Here is a 25034-nt window from a genome sequence, read left to right on the forward strand (position 1 = left end):
AGTGATTTTAGCAGAACTTCTCTGCATACCTTATCTTCAAGAACTAAAGAGCAATAAGACCAAAAAAATCTGCTGTAAGCTGAAATGAAAAATAAATTAGTGTTTATAGCCTACCATCTCTGCGAATTGCTAAGCTCAGACAGGCTTCCTAGATAATCTGCCTGTGCAGTATGCTGTAATTGCATTGCATAAAGAGTAAGGAGGAAGGCTTGCACTGAAATGTGAAACCCACAGGTGGCGCCCGTAGCACATGCAGCAAGTGTGGTGTGTTGTTTCCTTTTCATTTCTTTCAGATTCACTTTGTAGTGTTCTATGGAATTTGTACCATTATTACCAGCAATTCTTTGACCGGGTCCAGGCCAAAATTGTGGAACTTCGTTCCCCTCTAGAAAAAGAACTTAAAGTAAGATGAACAACTCTCATGATCATCTTTGGGGGGAAAAAACAATCAAATTCTTTTTCTTTATTTCTGTTCTTTTGTCCATTTAACAGAGGCCAGGACCAAAGGGAATAGAGGCAAGTGATGCTGCAAGTAGGACAATAAGACTGATATTTTGTGATGGTAGCCCCATTAGTGACCTGACCACATGTGTGAGGGCCCTCTCTCTTTGATGCTTTCAGAGGTTGTGGAACCAACCCCTGGCAAAAGGAACATGACTGGCCCAGTAGTTTCTAAGTTAGAGTACATACCAACTGACCTATTGATTGTAGCAGCACTCTTATTGATAGCTTTGAAACAAATTCATGGTTCCTCTTTTAGACTTGCTTTATTTCTTCCTTGACACACAGTCTTATATTTGAGGTGGAGTGGGTACTGGTCTTCGGTAAATAGACAAACTAAGGGGGAAAAAAACCAGAATAATCCAGCTTTATAAAACCATTTCTTGAGCTTCATTTATCTTTCAGGAATTTGTTAAGATATCAAAGTGGAATGATGTGAGCTTCTGGTCCATTAAACAGTCTGTGGAAAAGACACATAGGTAATTTATATTTTAAAACTAGGGCGACTAAAACTCATAATTTTGTATGGTAGATAGCAAGACTACATTATTACTGTGGTCTGGCTTTGAACTTCTAAAAACCCCCTATGTGGCTTTCCTATACCTGGTCCAGTTGGCCAGAGCAGGAAGAATGGGTATGCCTTGATTGAAAGTATGCTGTGTAGTCTGGAGAGACTGACCTTCTGTTACCTACTAACTGTTCATCTTGAGCAAAGCAACCCCACCATTCCTAGCTTCAATACTTTCTTCTAAAAAGGGGGGGGGGCATGACAAATTTGCTATATTTCTTGTTTGTTTGTTTAAAAACAAACAAAAAAAATGATTGTGAATATCTAAGATCATTGTATACAAAAGATACAGATACTTATGATGCATTTTAAATTTTTAAAAAATATTTCACTTTGCAATCAATTTTTGTCTTATCTCTGTTACCACCCGGGGTCAGAACCCTGTTTAAATTCATGAAGAAATTTGAAGCTGTCCTGAGTGAACCCTGCCGGTCATCCTTGGTGGAGAGTGACAAGGAGGAAAAGCCTGACTGTTTGCCCAGTCCAACAGATGAAGCCGCAAGTGAGGCATCTCCTATCCAGAGTCTGAACAGGGCACTGAGGGAGACCCTGTTAGCCCAGCCAGCAGCTGACCAGGTAACTAGCTTGTGGGACTGTGTGCTTATTCCATCAACCAGTCAGATAGAATCTGTTCTGTTTCTAAGTAGTGACCTGGGAAGTAGACAAGGAAATGCCTTTGAAGTTCTGTTCTTTGGTTGTGTTTAATATTTGTTTACCTGACTCTGCTGCAGGATAAGGCAGTAGACATTGTTCTTGCTGCTAAAAGTTTAATGTTAGCCTGTGGGAAATAATTGTTGTGGTTTTCTGAGAACATTTCATTCATCTACCTATAAGGGAAGATTTTGAGCATCAGTTTAAGAAGATGCCATTGAGGCTGCCTTTGGTGCCACTTGAGGAAGCTGCTGCCCAGGGGTGAATGTATGCAGTGAATAGCTTGCTGGTTCTTAGTGGTTGCTGGTTATTATGGTATAAATATTTCTACCAGGTGTAACTAAAAATATATATATTTCTACCAGGGCTGGTTTCCAACACCACAGTTGGCTTGCAAAATTCCTGAAAATGTGACAGATCCTGAGTGAACAGGTCTGTTGTAGGATGGTGGTTCCAGCTGTTCCCCTTGGTGTTGGAGCTTCAGGATTGGGGAACATTTCCTCAGGGGAGTTATTTCTTTTGGCTTCTTGATGGACTTAAACTTCCATGTTCAAAGAGTTAGTAATGGAGATCACTGAGCTATTTTAATTAATTTATTCAGTACAGATACAGTTTTTTCCTGAATATTTTTTATTATACTTGGTTGGCTCTGTATTTTTCATGTTGATCTGCTATCATTTGGGAGTTCTTATCCCCCTAGTAGACCATGAGCTCTTTGATGGTAAGGACTGTGTCTTGGTTGCTGCTGCATTCACTGAGCTATTTTAATATTGTAATAGTTCCAAAGCATTACAGAAAGCCACATATGGCTGTATAGCTATCATATAGCACTCAAATTTCTTTTCTTTTTACTATATATATCTGCTTCTGTCATTCTGGTTAAAACTTTTGATTCGCTAATGATAGTAGCATAGGAATTGCATGGATTCTTCAGGAAAAAAACAAAAAGAAAAATATTCCTCAGGGCATAGAGGCCCTTCATCTAACATTTGAATTCCTCATATTTGAACTGTTGCTTAGAAATTGGAGGGCAGGGTAGATGGTAGGAGAAGTAGAATGTGGTAGACCAGTTTTGCCTTGATTGTTTGTCTGAGAGACAACAATGTGGCATAATTCAGTACCTTAATAAGGGCAACAGTTATATTTATTCATTCTTCCATATTTGTAGATCAAAACCAGAGTCTCCTTGTGACTAGAATAGAAAGTCTTGCTTGGTGTAGGGGGTGTCCTTGTGTTTCAGTGCTCAAATGCAAAGCAGTAATGCAATTCCTGAAATATTCATAGTATATGTCTTGTTTTAACTCTGGTGCTACATGTATTCTCATGAGACTTCTGTGGTGGTGTTAACTTTATATTTGCTGAGCTGGGGGTTGGGGCATGATGTATACATATGCACTGTTTAAATTTAGCACCTATGCAAGTTAAAACTGTTACTGTCATTCTTGGCAGTGAGGCTAACCTGTACACTCTCTCATAGGCCACAATTCCAGAACAGCAACAGGGTGCTACTCCTTTCTCTGTAGAAGGAAAACTTCTGCGTCGCTTGCCAAAGCTCATGAAACGAATGAGGAAGATATGCCTGACATTCATGAAAGAGAGTCCGCTGCCTCACCTCGTGGAGGGATTTGATCAGTTCACTGGTGGGTGCCAGAGGCCAAGGTGGAACCTGCTCGCTCTCAGTTCCCCAGGGGTCCAGGAGGGCTGGGAAATGTGGTACCTGTGTTATTTTTTAATGTCTTATATAGCATTAGTTAACTGAATAAGTGGTGGGCTAAAAGCTAGTAGAGCCCAAAGAGAGGAGCCCACTGAGAACACACAAACTCTTCTCATTTTCATCGTGTCATCCTTGGATGTAAACTAGTGATAACTGTGTTGCCTAGGATGGTCTCAAACCCTTGGGTTTAAGTGATCATCCTGCCTCAGCCTCCTAAGTAGCTGGGACTCTAAGCATGTGCCACCATTTGCAGCCTGGCCATTTTCTATAACAGTCCATCTATGCTAGTTCTTGTTGGCTGCGGGCATGAGTGAAGGGACACAGAGGTGGGTTTCCCAGAGTCCTAAGCTATCCCCATCTCTCAAAATTTCTCCCTTGAATAAAATGAGAAGAAGAATTCATCCACTGTCTTCCTCTTGCTTTCTTCATTTCAGAGAAATGTTGTAGTTTCTTTTCCAGCTGTCCTTACTCAGGGCAGTACAAGAATAAGAGAACCAAAATCTGCTCAGTTGTCTAATATAGCAGTAGATGGGAGGGAATCCATATCTTAATAGATAGTTTTGGCTTTGGGGAGCCTTTTACCACCTGCCTCATCCCTATCCAACTCTGGCCAGCCTTCTTTTAATTAGCCCTCAATCTGAAGTTGAGGGATCTCTTGGTTTTAACAGCTTAAATAGAATAATAGCCTGCTAACTATCATTCAAAGTGACCTATCCCTGGGCCCGTTGATGGGAGTGAATGGAACACAGATCTAGGTGCATCTCTTGGATGCCCAGCCCTCCAAGTGTGCATTTGTCCTCATCTCATAACTGCTTGTATTAGATCTGCCAAAGTAGCCTTAACAGCATATGACAGGCTGAGTGGCTTAACCAGCAGAAATTTATTGTGTCACAAATCCGTAAGCCTAAGGTCAACATGTCAGCAGAGTTGATTTCTTCTTCTAAGACCTTCTCTGCTTACAGATGGTCACCTTCCCACTCTGTTCTCACATGTCATTCTTCATCTGTTTTCTTTGTGTCCTAATCCCTTCTTTGGGGGACTCTAGTAGGATTAAGTTAGGGTGTGCCCTCATTTTACTTATATCTTTAAAGGCCCTATCCAAATATAGTCACATTCTGAGATATTAGGGGTTAGGACTTTCACGCAGGAATTTTGTGGAGCTGAGCATAATTCTGTGGCAAAATGGCAGCATCCTCATGTCATAGGTACCCTTGTGTATTCAGGAAGGCAGTGGTGCTATAAAGAATTTGAGTTTTGGAGTTGGGTAGACCAGAGCCGATATCCTGATTCAGCCACTCATTAGATGAATGGCCTTTAGAAAATTACCAGATCTCTTTGAGCCTTTAAGTCTGTAAAATGGATGCTGCAAATAAGTGCTTCTGAAATTGTGCGGATACAAGAGCATTTACCAAGTACTGGCTTAGAGTAGGAACTTAATACATACTGTGTTGTTTTTCTTTTTTTTTTCTTTTTACCCCTATTTCCAGGCATCTTGACCAGTTTCATTCAAACACATATTGAGCATTTGCCAATTGGTAGCTGTGTTGCCTAGGATGGTCTCAAACCTGTGGGCTTAAGTGATCCCACTGCCTCAGCCTCCTGAGTAGCTAGGACTCTAAACATGTACCACCACTTGCAGCGTGGCCATTTTCTATAATAGCCCATCTAGATACCATGTAAGGTACCTAGATAATAGAGGTCAGTGGTACCTAGTCCTCATTGCCACAAAATATCCTTGGTTTTGAGTAACTTGACAATAAGCCCCTAGAATTTTCTTTTTTTGTCTCATAGGTGAAGTGATTTCTTCTGTAAATGAGCTGCAGAGCTTAAAAGTGGAGCCCTCTGCAGAAAAGGAGAAGCAGCAGTCAGAAGCCAAGCATATTCTCATGCAGAAGCAGCGAGCTTTATCAGACCTCTTTAAACACCTTGCAAAAACTGGTAAGGTACTCACCAAAAATACTAAGAAATAAAATCAGCTTTTGGGGGAAGAAAACAAATATGGTTGATTTGGAAGAATTCTGGAGGCAGTTGAAACAGTGTCTGGAAAACAAAATGATGGGTAAGGTTTTAAAATGTCATTCAAGAGTTCTAGTTGCTTATGCAGGAAAATCCTATCACAAATCATTGATTCCCAGATGTTTTCAGTTTTATAGTAAGATCTCTTATAATATATTGTATAGTACCCATCTTTCCAACACAGAATAGAGAGCAGTGTTTCCCAAATTAGTAATTACTAAGTTTACAAGTCACCTGGGGAATCGTGTTAAAGTATAGGCACTGATCCTGTTTCAGTTGATGTGGAGCAGGGCCTGAGTTTGCATTTCTGATAAACTTCTGGGTGATGCTGTTCACAGGACTTTGAGTGGCAGAGGTAAAGGGGGCATATCTGTTCTCCCTGGGTTTCTTTGCTTAACTGAATGAATGCTGTTTCCTAGGTTTGTCATATCGCAAAGGTCTTGCCTGGGCCCGTTCAAAAACTCCTCAAGAGATGCTTCATCTTCACCCATTAGATCTCCGGAGTGCATTGTCCATAGTCAGCAGCACTCAGGAGGCTGATTCTAGGTTGGTTTATTTGTTTGTTTGTTTAATTACAAATGGACCAAGTCATTCAGGCCTCCATGTCCTCATTTGCCAATACGAGGACAATAATGTCTCTCTGTCTGGCAGAGTTGTTGTAAAGAGTAAGAAAGATACCACTCATCAAAGTGCATGGTTTAGGATCTGGCATCTGATGAACATTCAGTAAATGTTAAATTTTCTGCTTTCTTTCCCCTTCTTTGTATTTACCTCTCCTGTTTTGTTTTTTTTGTTGTTGTTTGTTTGTTTGTGGGGTTTTTATTGTTGTTTTGGCTAAAGCACATGTTCTACCACTGAGCTATACCCCATCCAGCCCTTGTTCTCTTTTTCTGGTCCTTTGATTTTCCTGAGGTCTGCTGATTTGATTCGAATGTGAAAGAATGGCCACAATTTTCACTGCCTCTAATATATCCAAGTTTTAATATATTCTCAAATATAAGATTCCGTAAACTTTTGAAACAAAACAGAGCTTGCTTTCCCTCCTTCCCTCCTTACCCAGGGGCACTTAACCACCAAGCCTCATCATTAGCCCTTTATCTTTTATTTTGAGACAGGTCTCAGTAAGTTGCTTAGGGCCTCACTAAGTTGCTGAGGCTGGCTTTCAACTCCTGATACTCCTGCCTCAACCTCCCTAACAGCTGGGATTATAGGCATGTACCACCATGCCCCAGCAAACAGAGATGTTTGTATGTTAATATTCACACAAACCTTGTTGTAAGTGATGATTTGCATGTGTTTTGTTTGTTTAGTGGCTCTCTTAAGGCTTAAATTTGAATGCAACATAGCATTGTAAAAAGAGGAAATTGTATACTAACATTGGATTTTTAGTTTTTTAAGATAATCTGCCATGTGGGCTTGCTAGAGCTAAGTCATGTATTCTCTAGTTTGCTTTAGTCTTCAGCAACCCCCACATTGAGGTCAGCTGTCACTGCCATGTATCATTTCGTGCTTTGTTGTCATTAATCATTGATTTTATCTACCTAGCCCTTGTAAACCAGAATTTGTGGCCCCCAACCTCCACTGACAAGATAGTTTTAAAGATTTCATTGAGGAAATCATATGGTCATCAAATTGATTTACCTATCATACTTCTGGTATTAAATATAAAACACATCCTTCATATACAGGAAGAATGAATATCTGACTGAGTGAATCCTAATAACAAATCTATATAGACTATTTGCTTTTGATTGTGGACAAATAATAGATTAAATTTCTGAGTCTTCAAGATCTGGGGTGGGAGATTATGGTTTTAATTAAGTAATTAATTGTTGATTTATTTTTCAGGCTTCTTACAGAAATCTCGTCTTCTTGGGATGGGTGCCAGAAGTATTTCTATCGCTCTCTTGCAAGGCATGCCAGGCTTAACATAGCCCTTGCAACTCCTGCCAAGGTAGAATAATAGAGTATGAGAATTGCAAGGGTCTAGGGAAAGCTCCTATTCATCCCAGGGTTGCATTCTCGGACCTTGTAAATGATAGCAGCCTATTAGTGGAAGCAACTGAGCTTTTGCAAAACTCATTAAACTCAAAATATAATAAATCAGTATAATTTTGTGCTAAGTCATGCCCCCTAAACCTGCCTCTGCCCGCCATCCAGGTTCTCTACCACTGAGCTACAACCCCAGATCTTTTTATTTTGAAACAGGCTCTAAGTTGCTGAGGCTGGCATTAGACTTGTGATCCTTCTGCTTCAGCCTTCTGAGTATCTGGGATTACAGGCATTTGCCAACAGGACCAAGTATATAATAAGAAAAATATGAAAGAAAGACTTCACATGTGCCATCTTAATCTTTAACACTTAATCGTAGTTCGTATTGATGGAATAGCAGTGGTATGTGGAAGCATAATCTGGGAATCAAGGCTCATAAAGATTCATGTAGTCCTTCTAGAATGCAGCACATCCTCAGCTTATATAAACAAGAGTCTCTACCCTGAGAGTTTTTCTTAAAAAACAATAGCTTTCTTTTAGAGCCTCCCTGGCTCTAAAAGCAACACCTCCCGCATGCTTTTCTTTCTCCTTCTGCCAGGAGATGGGCCTAGGCAACATTGAGAGGTGTAAAGGGTTCTCGGCACACTTGATGAAGATGCTCATCCAACAGCGGCGCTCCCTGACCACTCTGACTGAGCAGTGGATTATTCTCAGGTATCAGCTGACAAGTTGGGTTATAGCAAATTAGCATAGTGCACATGTGTACAACAACTCACTAGCTGCAAGTGGTGAGGGGAATAAGACCTGCTTTCAACTGTGAAATGAATGTGAGACCCCGGTAAGAGGACAGATTTTTTCTTGACTCTGCAGCTTGGTTTTGGCAGTATTCCTATGGCCCCGTTCTTCCTGCTTTCTCTGGCCACACCTTTTGAGAGAATGAGGCCTAGGAAATGCATTCAGGGCTGAGTTAGAGAAAATTGTCATAGGTGAACTACACTTGGGTCTGGAATGAGGACGTTGGTTGTTGAAAGTCCAAATCCCTTTGGGCTGATAAGGTTGTGTTTGTAATTAGGACATCATCACCTATGGACAGAGATCAGATTCGAGTCTGTTTCTGATGGTTAGCATTTGAGAATCCTCAAGTGGCAATTTGCTGAGCCATATATGGATGTTCCTCAATAGAAACACATAATTAAAAGATGAATACAATTAGGAAGGCTGTCGTCATCTGTTGAATGGATTCTTGGCTGAAAGACTTGCTTCACTTTGGCTTCATCTATTTTCTGCTCCATTTGTTAGGATTTATTTCATAAAGTGTCATACATTTACTAGATATTAGTAGTTGAAATTCCTGCAGTGATGTGATTTTGTGTTGGTTTTCAGAAGGCTCTAAGTAAGAATCAGGTAACAAGCCATTAATTTTGATACCTCTTCTGAAAGACCAACCTTGTGTTTAAATGCTCTAAGAGGCATTTTAGCAGACTTCATACTTATCTAGGGTATTTTTTTTTTCTTTTTCTTTTTTGAGGTGCTGAGAATCAAACCCAGGGCCTTATACATGATAGGCAAGTGCTGTACCACTGAGCTACAACACAGCCCTTCTTATTTACATGGAAAAGCCCACGCTTGTCTAAAGCATACAAATTTATTATTAAAAACAACACAGTGACGTGGTTGAAAATACTATTGTGTTTTCCTTATGGTTTTTCTGCACAGGAACCTTCTCTGCTGTGTACAGGAGATTCACAACAGGTTGACAAGGCCTCTGGTCTACCCTGTGGCCTTTCCACCTCAGGACAGTATGCAGCAGTGGACAGAGCGGCTACAGCACCTGGCCATGCAGATCCAGATTCTGCTCGAGCAGCTTTCCTGGCTCCTCCAGTGCTGTCCTACTGCAGGACCAGCTGCAGGCCATGGAAATGCTCCATTCCAGGGTCAGCCTACTGACATCCACCTGGAAAAACCAGAACTCATCAAGGGACAGCTGTCCGGAGCAGTTCCAGACTTGATTCCCTTTTATCTAAGCTACCCATCCCCAGTACCTGGAAGTCAACTACCCTCTGGTTGCCGTATGCGGAAACAAGACGAGCTTTGGCAACAGTCAGTTGCAAAGTTAACAGAAATGCTGAAAACGATTAAAACAGTGAAAGCTAATGTTGACAAAATTAGACAGCAGTCTTGTGAGACCCTCTTTCATTCATGGTGAGTGTGTCTATCCTTATTCTTAGGTGCTTAGGTTCTTATTCAGAGTTTAGTCATAGGATAAAATTATGAAAAGAATTATGCTTGGGTCCATTGTTGTTCAGTTTATCTACATGGCACTTGGTGGTATATATCTAACCTTCAGATACAGTGGGTTTTATCCTGCATACATTTTAGTGGGTTAGAAGGAGAGGTGTGGGCGGTGGGTAGCCCCTTCCTTCCAACATTCTGGCATTTCTGTTGCAGGAAAGATTTTGAAGTTTGCTCTTCTGGGCTGAGTTGCCTGTCCCAAGTATCAGCTCATTTGCAAAGCCTAGAGTCCTTGTTCATTATTCCAGGGATAGAGGTTGAGCAAACAAAACCACAAATGAGTTTAGTCGAAAGCCTGGAATATGTAAGAAGAGAAATCAGTAAAGCTGTTGATGACTTTACTACTTGGAAAACACATCTGCTCACTTCAGGCAGCCATGGAGGTGAGAATTATTCAGAAAGGAAGAAGTGAAAATTCAACATAGAATGATGTCTTGTAGATTTAAGTCTGGGTTATGTTTTGTTCTAAATATATCTGTCCGGGGTCCTAAGATAGGAAGTATGGTTAGAATTGGCTCTCAATCTTTTTTGTCTCGCTTGTTTGAATGCCTTGTCTTTAGGTGGTATCCTGTTGCGTGCTTTGATGCACACAGGTAGAAAGGCAGCACATGCTGACCGTCACAGTTCTCTCTAAGGTTGAAAAGCTTGCGAGTAAAGTTGGTGTTTATACTCACCATCTTAACTGCTACTTTCATATTTTTAGCATTTTTGGCAAAATCATTTAATATCAGATGATAAATTTGTAGGTTTGTCTAGGCAAGGAATGTGTCTTGGTGTAAACCTTGCATCCAGCACAGCTTGACACGATGGTGGTACACCAAATAGAAAGTGCTCAAAGTGGCCATTTGTTAAATAATAAAAGTATTGTTGATGATTTTCAGAGGTATCAAAGCTAGTGATTGGTTTTTGTTTTGCATTGTGCTACTTACTAGGACACCCAATGTTGGATGAAAACTTCACTGAAGATTTTGCAGAACAAATGGAAACTGCCATCCGGGCCATTCTTTGTGCCATCCAGAACTTAGCAGGAAAAAACAGTGAAAACGCAGAGGAAAGTCTTGACCAAAAAAGACCACAGGAAGAGGATGGTAAGTCTGAAGTCAGGCAAAAATTAGTTTTTATAATTGGTTCAGTTTTTGTATTTAATGTAATTCTTTATGGCTAAATAGTTAAGAATAAATATTAGAAATAGATGACTGTCTATGAATAGAGATAAAAGCATTTATTTTTCTGTTGTTTGCCATGTTATTTTCTCTGAACGAAAGAGGGAGCAATCTTTGAGAGACTACACCCAGGACATCTAACAAAACTCTTAGAAGATGACTTCTGGGCCAGTGTGAGCACTTTACATGTACAGAAAATAATTTCTGCCATCTCTGAGCTATTGGAGAGGCTAAAATCATACAGTGAGGATGGAACCACATCAAAGCACACGGTAACCAGCTTCTTTACATACTTCTTGCTCTTCAGAATGGGCTGAGCAAAGGAAAAGTCGGGGGAGGCCCAAAGCAGGACTCAGTGCCAAAACCACTAAGAATTTGGTATAATTTTAAATGTAAATATCATTGACAAGCTTTGATAACAACTTAGGGTTTGCTTGCTAAGGGCTACAATTGTGAGATGCATAGGTACAGAAATTAACAATCCAGAATATTGATTAAGATTCTTTCATATCCAAATCATGTACTCCCAGGTATCTGTTGCTAATGGTGGATGTTGCCACCATCAGTGAGATTTAACAGCCATCTTCTGCAAACACCATTCCCTTCACAAAAAGCCAGCAGAGAAGTTGTTGCCTCTGTAATAAGTCTAGAGAAGCAGCTTATATTGTAGGACATTGTAAGTTATTCTGCAGTATTGCCTCTAGTGTCAAATTTGATTTCCTCGTAGAATTTATTTATAAAAATTTATTTTAAAACAACTTTTAAGTAAATGACACTGCAGTAACTGAGAATTTGAAGGATACTTTTTGAGAGTTTATGTGAACAAGGAAGAAATTTCAGTGAGCTGTGAGTGGTTGGTATGCAAACGTGTGACTCACCAGCAGTGACATGTAGCACATTCACAAAGCCATAAAACCATTGTTCCTATCTAGATCTAGAAAGTTTTTTATCTCCCCAAAGGAATAGCAGCGGAAGCAGGCCTTTTGGTTTCTCTTTGTCACCAGGTCTTCAACCAGGCCTGTGGCTTGTTGGTGCGCCTAGTGCCCATGCTGTACAGCTTCTCAGACCTTGTGCTCTTCTTCTTGACCATGTCTCTGGCAACTCACCGGAGTACTGCGAAACTGCTCTCTGTGCTTGCCCAGATCTTTACAGAGCTCGTCCAGAAGGTAAGGACTATTCACATGGAACACCATGGAGCAGCAGGGACCCAAATATTCTGTATCCTTCAGAGTGTTTGGTTTGATAGGCTTTTATTTTGAACCAACACAAATAGCAGGAGCTGATTTACTCTTCCTACAGAGTGTAGGCCTTTGTCTGGCACCTGTTTACTAAACCTGTTTCCACTAAGATCTTGGAACTTACAAACCTCCACTGATGAATTCCCTCAACTCCACAGGTTATCTAAAACCTGCTGCTGTCTATTAACACAGCCTTCCCTCCTGGGCCCCAATTTGAAGCCTTCAGGCAACTCTTAACCTACAACACCTGTGGGATGAATCTTTAAGACTATTAGGTTTGCTTTAGACTAGATAGATGATAAAGGGGCTCTTGGTATTAGGAGGAGGGTTTTTTTCTTTTTATAAGGAAGTACCTCATTTATTCAACTACATAGCCAGGACTATGAAGAGCACCAATGTTGTGGAGATTATAGATTCTGGGCAGAAGACGGTGAAATCCAATAGACATAGCATTGCTATAGAAGGTGTAGTCATGAATGTTCAGTTTGGGGACTCTTAAGTTTGTCACTTACCCCCTACAGGCCATAATTTCCTTGTTTTGTGAAGTGATATTTGCCTACACTTATACGCTTTTTGTTTTGGTGGGGGAGGTGGGAGGTGTTACTGGGGGATGAACTCTGGGGTGCTCAACCACTGAGTTACATCCCTAGCCCTTTTTATTTTGAGATAGGCTCTCGCTAAGTTACTTAGGGCTTTGCTAAATTGCTGACGATGGCTTTGAACTTGCCTTAGCCTCCCTAGTCACTGGGATTACAGGCATGTGCCACCATCTCCACTTTCCTTTACTTGGAAGCATTTTTTTATGAGAACCACCTTCCAGTGAGTTTTGTTTTGTTTCCTCTTTAGTATTCTGGGATTTTCTTCAAATCTAAGTATAATACAGTTTACTTGAAGAAGATATGAATTTGCAACTGAGGATGGGGTTTGGACTTTTATAAACACTCAAAAATTCTTTGTCTCTGAAATACTGGAAAGAGTTGAAAAGTAGGAGGCAACCAGTGCCTCGTATTATTTATCTTTGAAGTGATAGGTTATTTATTGAACCTCAAGTTTGTCCCTCCAATCTTACATTGCATCACTTCTTGAAGAAAACACTGCAAAAGATAGCAGTAATCAGTGTGTGAAGGTGCACTCCCATAATCCTAGCAACTTAATAAAGAGTTTGTGACAGGAGGATGGCCAGTTCAAGACTAGCCTCAGCAACGTGGTGAGATCCTGTCTCAAAATAAAAAATAAAAAGGACTGGGAATATAGCTCAGTGTCAGAGTGTCCCTGGGTCCAACCCCCAGTAACAACAACAACAAAAAAAAAGAAGAAGAAGAAGAAGAAGAAAAAATAGTGGCAGGATAGTAGGTGTAGGAAGGGTGCTTTGAGACAGGATCAGCTACATTTGTCCATTTATACTGTTGCTCTTATCTGACAGACTCTAGAATGACTGGCATGACAGACCTATGTACTTTGGGGTAGGGCCCTGGGCATGGGAAAATTCTGATGCCACCAACATGTCAGAAGCCCAGGGACTGTCCCAGATGGAGCTACTGTAGTGATGTATGCCCTCAGGAGGATATTTGAATTACCTTCTTGTGAGGTCCCTCTTTCTCCCTACATTTGAACATACCTCTTTCAAAACAACTTAGCTCAATGGGAAACTTAAATAAGTTAATAAAAATGTATTTTCTTATTAATTTTCTGAGACATGAGTTAGCCTTTTCTTTTAATGTCCAAATTGTATTCAGATCCTCTGAGTAGTGCTGAGGGAACTTGAAAGTAGGTTAACGCTTCAGTAGTAGATTTAGGTGCACAGAAAGCCATTTCTGCATAACCAAGTCAAAAATCAGGGTTCATTGATCTTAGATCTTAATTCACTACTAGTTGGCAGTTTACTTTTTAGTACATTTTCATCCTCAGACTTATTCTTGATAGCATGTATTTTCTCTTAAAAAATTAAAATGTCAGAGCCATTACTACTTTTCCGTTTTACTTCTGTCCCACAGGCTGATAGTTTTTCAAGCTATTTTTGGATATGAAACAGTTTTGTTGACTCTTCAAGATTGTTACCGAACCTGACTGTGTTGTTCTTTCCAGATCCCTGTCTGTGCTGGCTCAATGACTTGCTTCTAAATAATATGTTCCTAGTATGTTTCATTCAAAATTTTGTTTTGGCAAAGTAATATATTATCACATGCCAAAGGCCTGTACGAAGTCAAAGTCTTGTATAAAATCTGATGTCAAACTGAAATTACATAGTAACTATTATCACCAGGGGAGAAAGAATTACAAAAGTCTACTATACTTCCATCCGGTTTAAGATAACTGAGCTAGAAAAAGAATCAAACATTTAATTTTTTTTTTCCTTTGGCAGGACTGGAAACACTCTTAAATTGTTTTTGTGCCTAACTATTCACTCCATTTTTTCCTAAGGGATTTTGCCTGCCCGCAGAATTTATGGAAGATCCAGCAGGAGAAGGAACAGCTAAATTCCATGACTATGAGGGAGGTGGAATTGGAGAAGGTGAAGGCATGAAGGATGTGAGTGACCAGATAGAAAATGAGGAACAGGTATGTATTCTCATGCATGAAATATGTGGACAGATTACAGAAGGTGACTTCCTCTCTCAAGTCATACATATATAATGATTTTTACTAAGTTATTGGTTTTCAGACTGATACTTATGGATATTGGCACTTAAGTGATAAGTATAAATTAAAAACCTGAAAGTTACAGAAAGCACTTTTGCAATTCAGTCATTGGTGATAGCTATAACTCTGAAGGGCATGACTTTACAATTTTATTTTAAGTGGAGTAGTAGTATTTGCTAATGATTTCTACAGAGTATTTTTTTGGTAGTTGTACTTTTAAGGATAAAAAGTTTGGCTGTTTTAAGTGATAATTACTTTAAATAATAATACCGAAGCTCACTAATAGGCTTTGTCATATGTCTTAAAGACATGTTTAGAATTGAGATTTTATTACTTTTGCATTTCAAAAAGGGACAATTAAATATCAACCTACTAGTGAAAGAGATAACAATCATAAATCTTTTTGTTCAAAATCTTAAATTACATAGGAATGTGTAAATTAAGGAAAAGTGAATGAAATTATATTCACATTGGGGCACTCTTTCAGAGATCAGATGACAAATATAAAAGATTTAGATAAATAATACTTTTGTATCTTACAAAAGAAAATCTGAACAAAATTCGACATTTTCTGATCACAAGCAATAAAGTGAAAATTAACTTCAGAAATGAAAAACAAATAGGGAGAGAGGAAGGAAAGTAAAGGGAAGGTACTGGGTACAAAATTACGTTATCTGCATGTATATCAATGAATCCCACTAATATGTAGAATTATAATGCAGCAATAGAAATTATTTTAGTTCAACGGATGTAGTTCATGTTAGAGCACTTGCCTTTCATGTGTGAAGCCCTGGGTTCAATCACCAGTACTCCTCTAAAATATCTTTTTTTTTTTTTTAAGAAATATAAAACTTACAAATTATTGCATGTGTCTACCTCTCAGGTTTTTTTTTTTTTTTTCTTTCTTCTCTCTCTCTCCCCAGAGATAAGAGTACACCATTAACCTGGGCATTTATATTCTAGAACTAAAGAATATAAACTTTACATTAGTAAAGTTACGACATTTATAGTTTCTATAATACTTTTTTAAGACTTTTTTATAATTGTGCATGGACACAATATCTTTATTTTTATGTGGTGCTGAGGATCGCAGACCCATTGCCTCACATGTGCAAGGCAAGTGCTCTGCCACTGAGCCACAACCCCAGCCCATCTATAATGCTTTTTGATACAGGTGGAAGATTCATTTCAGAATGGTCAAGAAAATGATAAAGAAGATCCCAACTCAAAATCTGATATTAAGGGCGAGGATAATGCCATTGAAATGTCAGAAGACTTTGAGGGGAAAATACATGATGGAGAGCTTGAAGAACAAGGTTTGAAATGAACTCTCACTGCATTCTTGTTTTTGAAAACAATTTTATCCAGGAATACAGGTTCTCAGTAAGATGCCTATTATAATTGTTTGAGACAAGTTTGTTATTCTGCATAACTACAGATGAAAACCTCAGCACCTGCATGTGCCATCAAATTAGCAGATCCTTCATCTCTTGAGTGAACTAAGATCCTGCCTGCCTCATGTGCTCAGTACTTCCCTAGAGGGAAACCCAAGAGACTAAGGAGATGTCTCTTAACAACTTGGCAGTTAATGCAAATTATCCTGGATAGTTTAAAAAAAAAAAAGAACCTTTTCCCCCTAGTTAAAAAAAAAAAAGTAGTTTGATGGAATGAAAATTTAGGAAAGAAAAAATACCCCTTAGACCCACTACCCAAGCCATTTAATAAATTCTGGTGTATTTCTTTCCATTTATGGCATATCTATGCACACACAAGAGCATTTATAGATCTATAGCCTTTTTTAAACATTTATGAACATTTCCCTTGTCATTAAAAATTGAGAATATGAGTTCTTATCATCTGCCATATGTTTACACCACAATTCATTTCTTACCCTAAATTTTCATCTAATGTTAATTTGAAATGTAATTATCTTATTCTAAATAAAATCTTATAAAAATAAATGCTGACCTTAGAGTAGAAGTGTATGCTTGCCTGTGGAGTATAATTTTTGGCAAAGCAGACCTTGAGCAAAGACAAAAAGGCAAGAACATTTTAATTAACTGATCTAGGCCTGATTTTTGATGTTGGACAAAATCATAGAAGTGCAGTATATTGGAGATGGGAGAGGATCCTTGGAAATCATTATTTCAAAGATAGGAAACTAAAGCCCATTAAAGTTATATATCCCCACACCAGAATCAGACATTAATTCCACCACTTTTACTATTTATTTATACATTATTTCTCCACACAGTTTGCAAAATAAACTACTTGAGTAGATCTGAAGTAGAATATTCTGGAGGAACAGGAAGTTAAGTCCTACACGGGACCATTGCCCAGAAGTGGTCCTATGCTCTTACACACATAGGACCACGTTAGAGATCTGCCTAACTAAGCTCAGTGCCTTCCCTTTCAGAAGAGGATGATGAAAAGTCAGATAGTGAGGGCGGAGACCTGGATAAACAGATGGGCGATCTCAATGGTGAGGAAGCTGACAAACTTGATGAGAGGCTTTGGGGTGATGAGGAGCAGGAAGATGAGGAGGAAGAAGACAATAAAACTGAAGAAACAGGACCAGGAATGGATGAGGTAATTAAGATTCCTGCATCCCAAAGTCCTTAGGCCAAGAAGAGGTGCTCTTCCCAACACCTGCCACTCCGTGCTTTTTCTTTTCATTTTCTCTTTCTTCCATCCTCTTTTACTTTTTTTTCCTCTTAACATATTGTATTTAGAGCTTGACCCAAGTCATCTTGTTATGGAGGAGGGAAATAAAGAAGATCGGTGCAGATCCTCTAAGCTGATTCTCCTATCTTCCACTGAATTTCTCCAGCTCCCAGTTTAGGGGAATTATAGGGCTGCATATAACACTGTAGTGCAGAGTGTGATGCATCTAATTATTATACCCACCATTGACATACTAGTATTCTTGCTGCTATCTGGAAAGATTGGATTCTTCTCCAGATTATGATCTGTGGGGTGGAAATTAGTCATATCTAAAGGCTACATTGGGGAGAATTCAACCATGTAAAAGCAGTTTCTTGGATTGAGTATGATGATTTGGATTTTTTTCTTCTTTTGATATTTAGGAAGACTCTGAACTTGTTGCTAAAGATGACAACTTGGATGCTGGGAATTTGAACAAAGATAAAAAACAGAAAAATAAGAAAGAAGAAAAGGAAGAAGCAGAATCCAATGAGGAGGGACAAGGCCAAGATAAAATTAATGAACAAATAGATGAGGTAAAAAGGATTTGAAATTGCTCTGTTCCCCTGACTTTAAGACCAAGGCCCCTCAGAGCACTACAACGTTCTTGGGAGTATTTTATGACAGTTTTTCCTATTCATTAATTGCTCTCCCCTTGCTGCATTAAAGAAATGTACAACAAAGGCTCTTAGCAGGACACAAAATACTAATAGTTGGTTACTGACAAGGCCGTCTATATGCTGTTTGGGTTCATGCTGTAGTTTGGAAGCTAAAACCTGTAATTCTTATTTCTTCTCACAAGTTTCTGTTTTGAGATTGAGTAACACAGGGCCTATTATCCTTAGAGATCCTAACAGAAGGTGAAATTTTAAATTCTAACATGAATGGTCTAAAAATATTAAAATACTAAAGTATGCTAATAATTATAGGGAAGGAAAGACATTGTATTATTCTCATGGTGTAGTATAAATAGAGCTAATTTTATGTGCATTACTGTTTTTTAGTCCTTTTTTCCTCTCTTTTTATTGCTCAAAGAGAGAATATGATGAAAATGAAGTGGACCCTTACCATGGCAATCAGGAAAAGCTGCCAGAACCTGAGGCTCTGGACCTTCCAGATGACTTGAATCTTGACAGTGAAGACAAGAATGGTAGTGAAGACACAGACAATGAGGAAGCAGAAGGTGCGTCTTTCCTGCAAAGCCAGTTGGAAATCATTGTCATTGACAGCAATAACTGATTTCAGAGAGCTAGCCAGGTGTCACAGCCTGTTGATAAGTATTGTTTGATCAGCTCAGTCCCAATTTGAGAAAATTATTGACTTTTTTCTTTGTAGTATTTCTCATGTAGTAGACCTACAGTTCATAAACCAACAGATTTTGCTGCTATTATTTCTTGTCTTATTTTGGTAATACTCACCCTGGGGGTGCTTTGCCACACACATTACTCTCTCTCCAAAGACATTACCATGTTGCCATCTTGTGAGTGGATGTAAACATTCTGCAGTCTCGTTATACCCAGACCTCTCATGTAACCCAGTTATAGTTCTTTGAGGGATATGATGGTGTTATTGACTGTCATGTGTTTATTCTAAAATATGATGTCATTATAATATGGAATAAGACTAAATAATCTAAAGAAAATCACATGACAGTAATCTAGTGTCTCCCTTGCCAATTTTTTAACCTTACTGCCTCCTCTAGGGTGTACTGTCTGGTATTAGTTAAAAGCACTTTGTAGGAGGTACCCCCATAATAGAGGGTCCCTATTCATTCTAATTAGCCAGACAGAAAGATGCAAGTTAGCTTCCACTCTAATTTGAATGAGTTATGTACTTAGGGAAAAAATTTGCATGTGTGTGTATGTGTGTATCATATTGGAACAAAAATTGCTAGTTAGAAAAGAATGAATAAGAGGTACCATTATGTAAAAAATTAATTTTGGAATCTGACTTCAATCCAGGAGTCAAAAACCAAGCAAGCATTAAATAAAGATTAAAATCCACTAAGAGTGTAATAAGCTTAAAATATACAAGCTCATTTGGGCTATTATTTATGAATTAGGGAGCAATTATCTTAAAAAATTATTTACTAAATAAAATAACTGATAAAGTATCCAAAACATACAAAAGCTCTTTTAGTAAAAGCTGTCAAATAAAATTGTTTCCATTTGAAGGTAAGTTGTATTTTCTATGTGTGAAAGAATGACATCCACCAATTATCCACAATGATAATTAAGCATCAAGCTGTAATTTTATGTGTTTGGGTTAAAATTTTTCTATTTTGGGTTTTATCAGTTTATGGGTTTTTGGTTTTATAGGGTTCTTTTTGATTGATTATTTGTTTGTTTTAAGTGGATTGATTATTCTTAATGAAAAGCACCACCAAAACCATTGTATGTGATATAAGCATATAGTATAGAAACTTCTTCTGTAAACTATCAGATAAGCACTCTGTTGAAAATACTCACTACTGCATTATAAAAGCAGTCATAGGCAGCAGACAGTGAATGGAGCAAACACATATGTAAGAAAATGGATATGGGTATGTTTCAGCAAAACTTGACTGACAGAAATGTCAGAGCTGGGTATGGTGGTGTACACTTATAATCCCACGTGACTCAGGAGGCTGAGGCAAAAGGTCACAAGTTTGAGGCCAGCCTCAGCAATTTAGCAACACCCTGTCTCAAACACCTGGGGGTGTTGCTCAGTAGTAGAGGGTCTTTAGGTTCAATCCCCAGTACCTCAAAAAGCAGAAACAAACATGTAGAGGCCACATTTGGCAATGGGCTATAGCTTGCGAATCTTTGAGAATAATGATAAAACATTTGCAGAACTACCTCCCAAATTGAGAAATCATAAGTTATCACAATTCTGTGTTAATTTTTTAAAATCTCTTTAGAAGAGAATCCTTTGGAGATCAAAGAAAAACCTATGGATATGGAAGAAGCAAGTCATGAAGCTGAAGAGATGAATGAAGACACTGAGACTGACCAGAATGATGATGAAAATCAACCCAAGCCTGAGGAAGGCCCCAGTGAAGATGACAAGGTGGGAGAGGAGGAGGAGATGGATACAGAAGCTGATGACCAAGACAAAGGTGCTGCCGAACATCCTGAAGAAAACTCAGAGGAGCAGCCGCAGCCACCTCTGGAGGAAGAAGACAGGGAAGCCACTGAGGAAGGTGGAGATAATGGCAGCCCTGTTGACCAAGGTCTCCAGCCGCAGGTATTATGGGTTGTGTGCATTTTCTTATGTAAGAAGTAATAATAATGAGGAGGAGAAAACACTTTATTTTCCCACAAGCATCTCTTTTAGGATACTTCTTCATTATCAGGTGGTACTGCCAAGGATTTTTAAACTTCTGTTTGAAAACTCTCTGATCATTCCCCTCTTTTTAGTCTCTCTCCACAGCAAGCAGTGGGGAGCCTGCGTGCTGCACAGGCTTCTACCTCACGTTCTCCCAGCACATTTAATACTGTGTTTGATTTCTCTGCAGAATTCGGAAGAAGAGGAGAAATCTGACACAGAGGAGCAGTTGCCAGAGGCATTGGAGAGGAAAGAGCATACTTCCTGTGGGCAAACTGCTATGGAGAACATACAGAGTGCACAGGCCGTGGAGCTGGCTGGGGTTGCACCTGAAAAGGAGCAGGGGAAAGAGGTGAGAGGCTTTTCTGCTTTATCCAGTTTCCTCCCCTCTCTGAAATTAGGGATCAGTAGCAGTAGTTGGTTTATGTATGGTTTTCTGTTGTTTTATTTTGCTGACATCTAAAAGATCATTTCCTATTTTTGGAGAAAATGACTGTATACCTATTTTTATAAATGTCTGTCAGGAAAAAACTCAGAATATTTGCTATAGGCTGTGATTAAATGATATGTCTCATTAAGATCAGGTTCATGGGGCTGGGGATGTGGCTCAAGCGGTAGCGCGCTCGCCTGGCATGCGTGCGGCCCAGGTTCGATCCTCAGCACCACATACAAACAAAGATGATGTGTCCGCCGAGAACTTAAATAAATAAATATTAAAAAAAAAAAAAAGATCAGGTTCATTTTGTTTTTCAGAAAGCTCCCAGGGAAGGAAAGGTTGAAATTATTCCTTAATATTGCCTCTAATGGTATTTTTTCTTGCTGTTCACTCAGCTTCTAAACATTTCAATTTAAAAAGCAAAGCACTTCTTCATTCCTTGCATGGTGGTGATATGTTCTAATATGGCCACAGTTCATTCTGCTGGCCCACTATGGAAAGGACATTAAACATCAAAGGACTTGTTTGTTAGCCTCATTGAGCCCCAGTTTTCTCACCAATAACAGCAGCAATTTTTACTTTTTACATCTACCTACCATTATTCATTAATCACCCATTAGATGGTAAGCATTTTCAATATTTCAGCAAGTCCTCTTAATAGCCCTGTGAGATAGATGATGTCCCATTTTCTACATTTTATATTTGAGGAAAATAAGCCTCTGAAGTTAATTAATAACCTCAATGGTGCATAGCTGGTGGGTGATGAAGCCTGGTTTCTAACTGAGGCCTAATCTGTCCTGCCTAGGAGTAAGACATTTTGCTTGTGTTCTTCCTGTACACAAGGAAGTAATCAGCCTTGAGAAGCAAAGGAACCTAAGAGGGTAACATAGCTCTGGTCTCAACACTCTTGTTTCTACCCACAGTCTGGGCCTTAGTTATGGGTGAGTTCTGGAGCAGCCAGGTAGGCACAGGTGACAAGCTGACAAAGGAGCATCATGGTAAGAGAATTGTGCTCAGTGCAACATGATAACCCGTGCTCATAATAATTTCCTCCATCTCATTCTTCTGTGGATTTCCTAGGAACATGGGAATGGAGCCGCAGATGCAAACCAGGCACAAGGTCATGAATCCAACTTCCTTGCCCGGCTGGCCTCCCAGAAACATACCAGGAAAAACACACAGGTCTTTGTCTGCCTTTAACTAAATTTAGGTTAAGGCTGAATACAGAAAAAGATGCTCTAAATGCAATCATTTTTTTTAAAAGCCACCTTCCCCAGTCTCTGCTTTCCAACCAGACATGATGGTAGTCTAGGTGAGCACACCAGGACTGTGGGGTTTTCTCAGTGGGATATCATCACTGGGGTTCCTTTCTTGCACTCCTAGTCCATTGATACTAATCCGCCTAAGCTCAGTGCTGTGTGCTACTTTCCAGAACCAACCAGCCCCACTTCATTTCACTCTCCATAGTTTTTTTGCATTTTTTCTAAATGGGGTAAAATTTATGTCTGTGAAATTATTATATCAAAACTAGTCCCTTAAAAAAATCTACATGCTATCCTGTCCCCAAGCAACCCTTCCCAGAGCAAATTAATGCAACCAGTTGGCTGTTTTCAAAAGATACCTTCACATGTAACATACATACAGAAGTATGCATATATGTACGTTTCTTTTCTTCCTTGACTTTTTTTTTCAGATAGAGAGTACATTAGATTGTTCTGTATAAGTATATAGAAATCCTGTTCTTTTTAATACATAAATTGAATCCCAATGCTGTTATAGCTATACCTAATTTACCTATGGATGGACATTATGGTTATTTTGAGTCTTTTTGTCAATAGACAAGGTTCTGATGAATTTTCTCTTCCTACAGAGTTTTAAGAGGAAACCTGGGCAGGCTGACAACGAACGCTCCATGGGTGATCACAATGAGCATGTGCATAAAAGGCTGAGAACCGTGGATAACGACAGCCAGGCTGAACAGGAGGCAGCCCAGCCCCAACCTCAGCCCCATGCAGAAGACGCAGACGCATATGAGCACATTAAACAAGGACATGACACATACGATGCACAGACGTATGGTATGGTAAAGGAAGGATTTATCCTTTTTCTCTGAGCTCTCTCTGACTGTGTTTCTGCCAAACAAATGAAGAGGGAGAAGAAATAACTTTTTAAACAAGTTCTAATAAATACAGAATAAGATTTTCTCTAATATAGAAATAATTTGGTTTTGGTACCAAGGTGTTATAATGATCAAGGTTTCTAGGTGTAATGTAAGCCTTCTAACTACACTTACAGTCACGTCCTTCTCTACACTGATTTCAGGGTTTCTTAGTTCTGGAAATTTTGGGGTAGGTTCCTGCAATGGCAGGACCTATGAACTTATGATATGTGTTTTCTCTATGAAGTGAAAAGGACAGCAGGGAGATTTCAGCAGAGAATATCTGTCATTCTGATGTCTTGGTGACTTTTCATCGTTGTATCCCTGATAAATAAACTAGTATGGATAATACCTGCCCATGAGGGTAGTGCAAAAATGACTGTGGTAGGTAACTTTTTACTCTGTCTACACTTTATTTACTTGAACAGAAAGAAGAATGATTATAGAAAATTATATATTTGGTCCAGTTCCTACCATATGCTGCAATTTAGGCAGGTTCCTCCCATACCTTGGGCAGTGAGACACTGCCTATCAGGGAGACCTATTAAGGTCTCTGCCCCTAATAGGGCAAGACCCCACTGTGGATCTTTGTGAATTTACAACTGTAAATGACTTAGGATGGCACACAGCAGACAGAGAATAGATTCCTGCCCTAGTCTAGTCACAGCCTGGAGAAGGGAACACTATTGTAAAACTTGGGCCCAAGAGGGCCCAGCTAAGCTGTTCAGAAGTCTGTCCCCACTTTTTTTAAAAAAAAAACAAACAAGCTTTTGCTTTGTGTCAAAAGGGTTTTCTAAGCCTCTGCTGTATGATCATGGAATTCCTCAAATAATCTTGTGAGCTAGGATGTTGTGTAGAGAGAGACAAGAGCACTGAACTAAAGAATTAAAAGGAAGTGACCAAGATTACAGTGCTGAGATTCCCATGTTGGTCTTTGTGCCCCCTTTTATACTTTTAACCAACTCTTAATAAACTGCAGTTTATATGCCTATAAGTTTGTAATGGTATATTTCCTTTAGTTGGCCTAACATGCGCTCAAACTTTATTCAGGTTTGTTTACTGGTGATAGTAGTCAAAACCAAGTTAAGATACCCTGTTGCTGTGGTCACATGTATAATTGTATGGAAGATAGGTGACAGGCAGCTCTATCAATAGGTCAGTAATAAATCTTAGGCAAAAACAAGTGTCCAAGCCGCATAGTTGGTCAGTAACAGAACCAGCATTAGAATTTTGGAAGCTATAAGTGATAGAATCCATAGCCTATTTGTTTGTACTTCATTATGCAAAAACCTAAGCTTTCTATGTTTACATGCATGCTATTGACAGACGTGGCTAGCAAGGAGCAGCAGCAGTTTGCAGAAGACTCTGGCAAAGATCAGCAAGAGGAGGAAATAGAGGATGCCCTCATGGATACAGAGAAACAGGAGGAACTCCGAACAGCAGACATGGAACAGCTGAAGCCAGAGGAAGTCAAGTCGGGAACCACAACAGTTTCTAGTGAGAATTGCTGGTGACCAGACCCTTTCTAAGCTCTCTGACTTGGAGAAATCAGTTCTCTCAGACTGCAGTCTAGGCTCGTCTTTTCTGTTTCAAGTTATTCATCCATGGACTAGACTTGCCTATAGTTATTTTACTATATTTTGTTTAGGGCAGAAA

At 39.2% G+C, this 25034-nt stretch overlaps 1 protein-coding gene across 2 annotated transcripts in view; it reads left to right on the forward strand.

Annotated features, from left to right (window-relative positions):
• The window catches only part of Mdn1 (midasin AAA ATPase 1), a 148117-nt gene that overhangs the window by 115228 nt on the left and 7855 nt on the right, over nucleotides 1-25034 (forward strand). The window contains exons 71-93 of one of the 2 annotated variants that reach the window (XM_071613216.1): nucleotides 294-403; nucleotides 907-980; nucleotides 1447-1645; nucleotides 3198-3360; nucleotides 5226-5372; nucleotides 5870-5996; nucleotides 7299-7404; nucleotides 8041-8156; nucleotides 9159-9644; nucleotides 9891-10117; nucleotides 10667-10822; nucleotides 11000-11169; nucleotides 11902-12063; nucleotides 14557-14694; nucleotides 15950-16091; nucleotides 17192-17364; nucleotides 17862-18014; nucleotides 18514-18661; nucleotides 20378-20703; nucleotides 20975-21136; nucleotides 22301-22402; nucleotides 23091-23298; nucleotides 24705-24875. In XM_071613216.1, coding sequence (XP_071469317.1) covers nucleotides 294-403; nucleotides 907-980; nucleotides 1447-1645; nucleotides 3198-3360; nucleotides 5226-5372; nucleotides 5870-5996; nucleotides 7299-7404; nucleotides 8041-8156; nucleotides 9159-9644; nucleotides 9891-10117; nucleotides 10667-10822; nucleotides 11000-11169; nucleotides 11902-12063; nucleotides 14557-14694; nucleotides 15950-16091; nucleotides 17192-17364; nucleotides 17862-18014; nucleotides 18514-18661; nucleotides 20378-20703; nucleotides 20975-21136; nucleotides 22301-22402; nucleotides 23091-23298; nucleotides 24705-24875 — 3966 coding nt within the window. Of the gene's footprint in view, nucleotides 1-293; nucleotides 404-906; nucleotides 981-1446; nucleotides 1646-3197; nucleotides 3361-5225; nucleotides 5373-5869; nucleotides 5997-7298; nucleotides 7405-8040; nucleotides 8157-9158; nucleotides 9645-9890; nucleotides 10118-10666; nucleotides 10823-10999; nucleotides 11170-11901; nucleotides 12064-14556; nucleotides 14695-15949; nucleotides 16092-17191; nucleotides 17365-17861; nucleotides 18015-18513; nucleotides 18662-20377; nucleotides 20704-20974; nucleotides 21137-22300; nucleotides 22403-23090; nucleotides 23304-24704; nucleotides 24876-25034 lie in introns of those variants that run through there. The other variant, XM_071613217.1, reaches the window with a different exon arrangement.

This window comes from Marmota flaviventris, chromosome 6 (assembly GCF_047511675.1).
Source record: "Marmota flaviventris isolate mMarFla1 chromosome 6, mMarFla1.hap1, whole genome shotgun sequence".
Classification (NCBI taxonomy): Eukaryota; Metazoa; Chordata; class Mammalia; order Rodentia; family Sciuridae; genus Marmota; species Marmota flaviventris.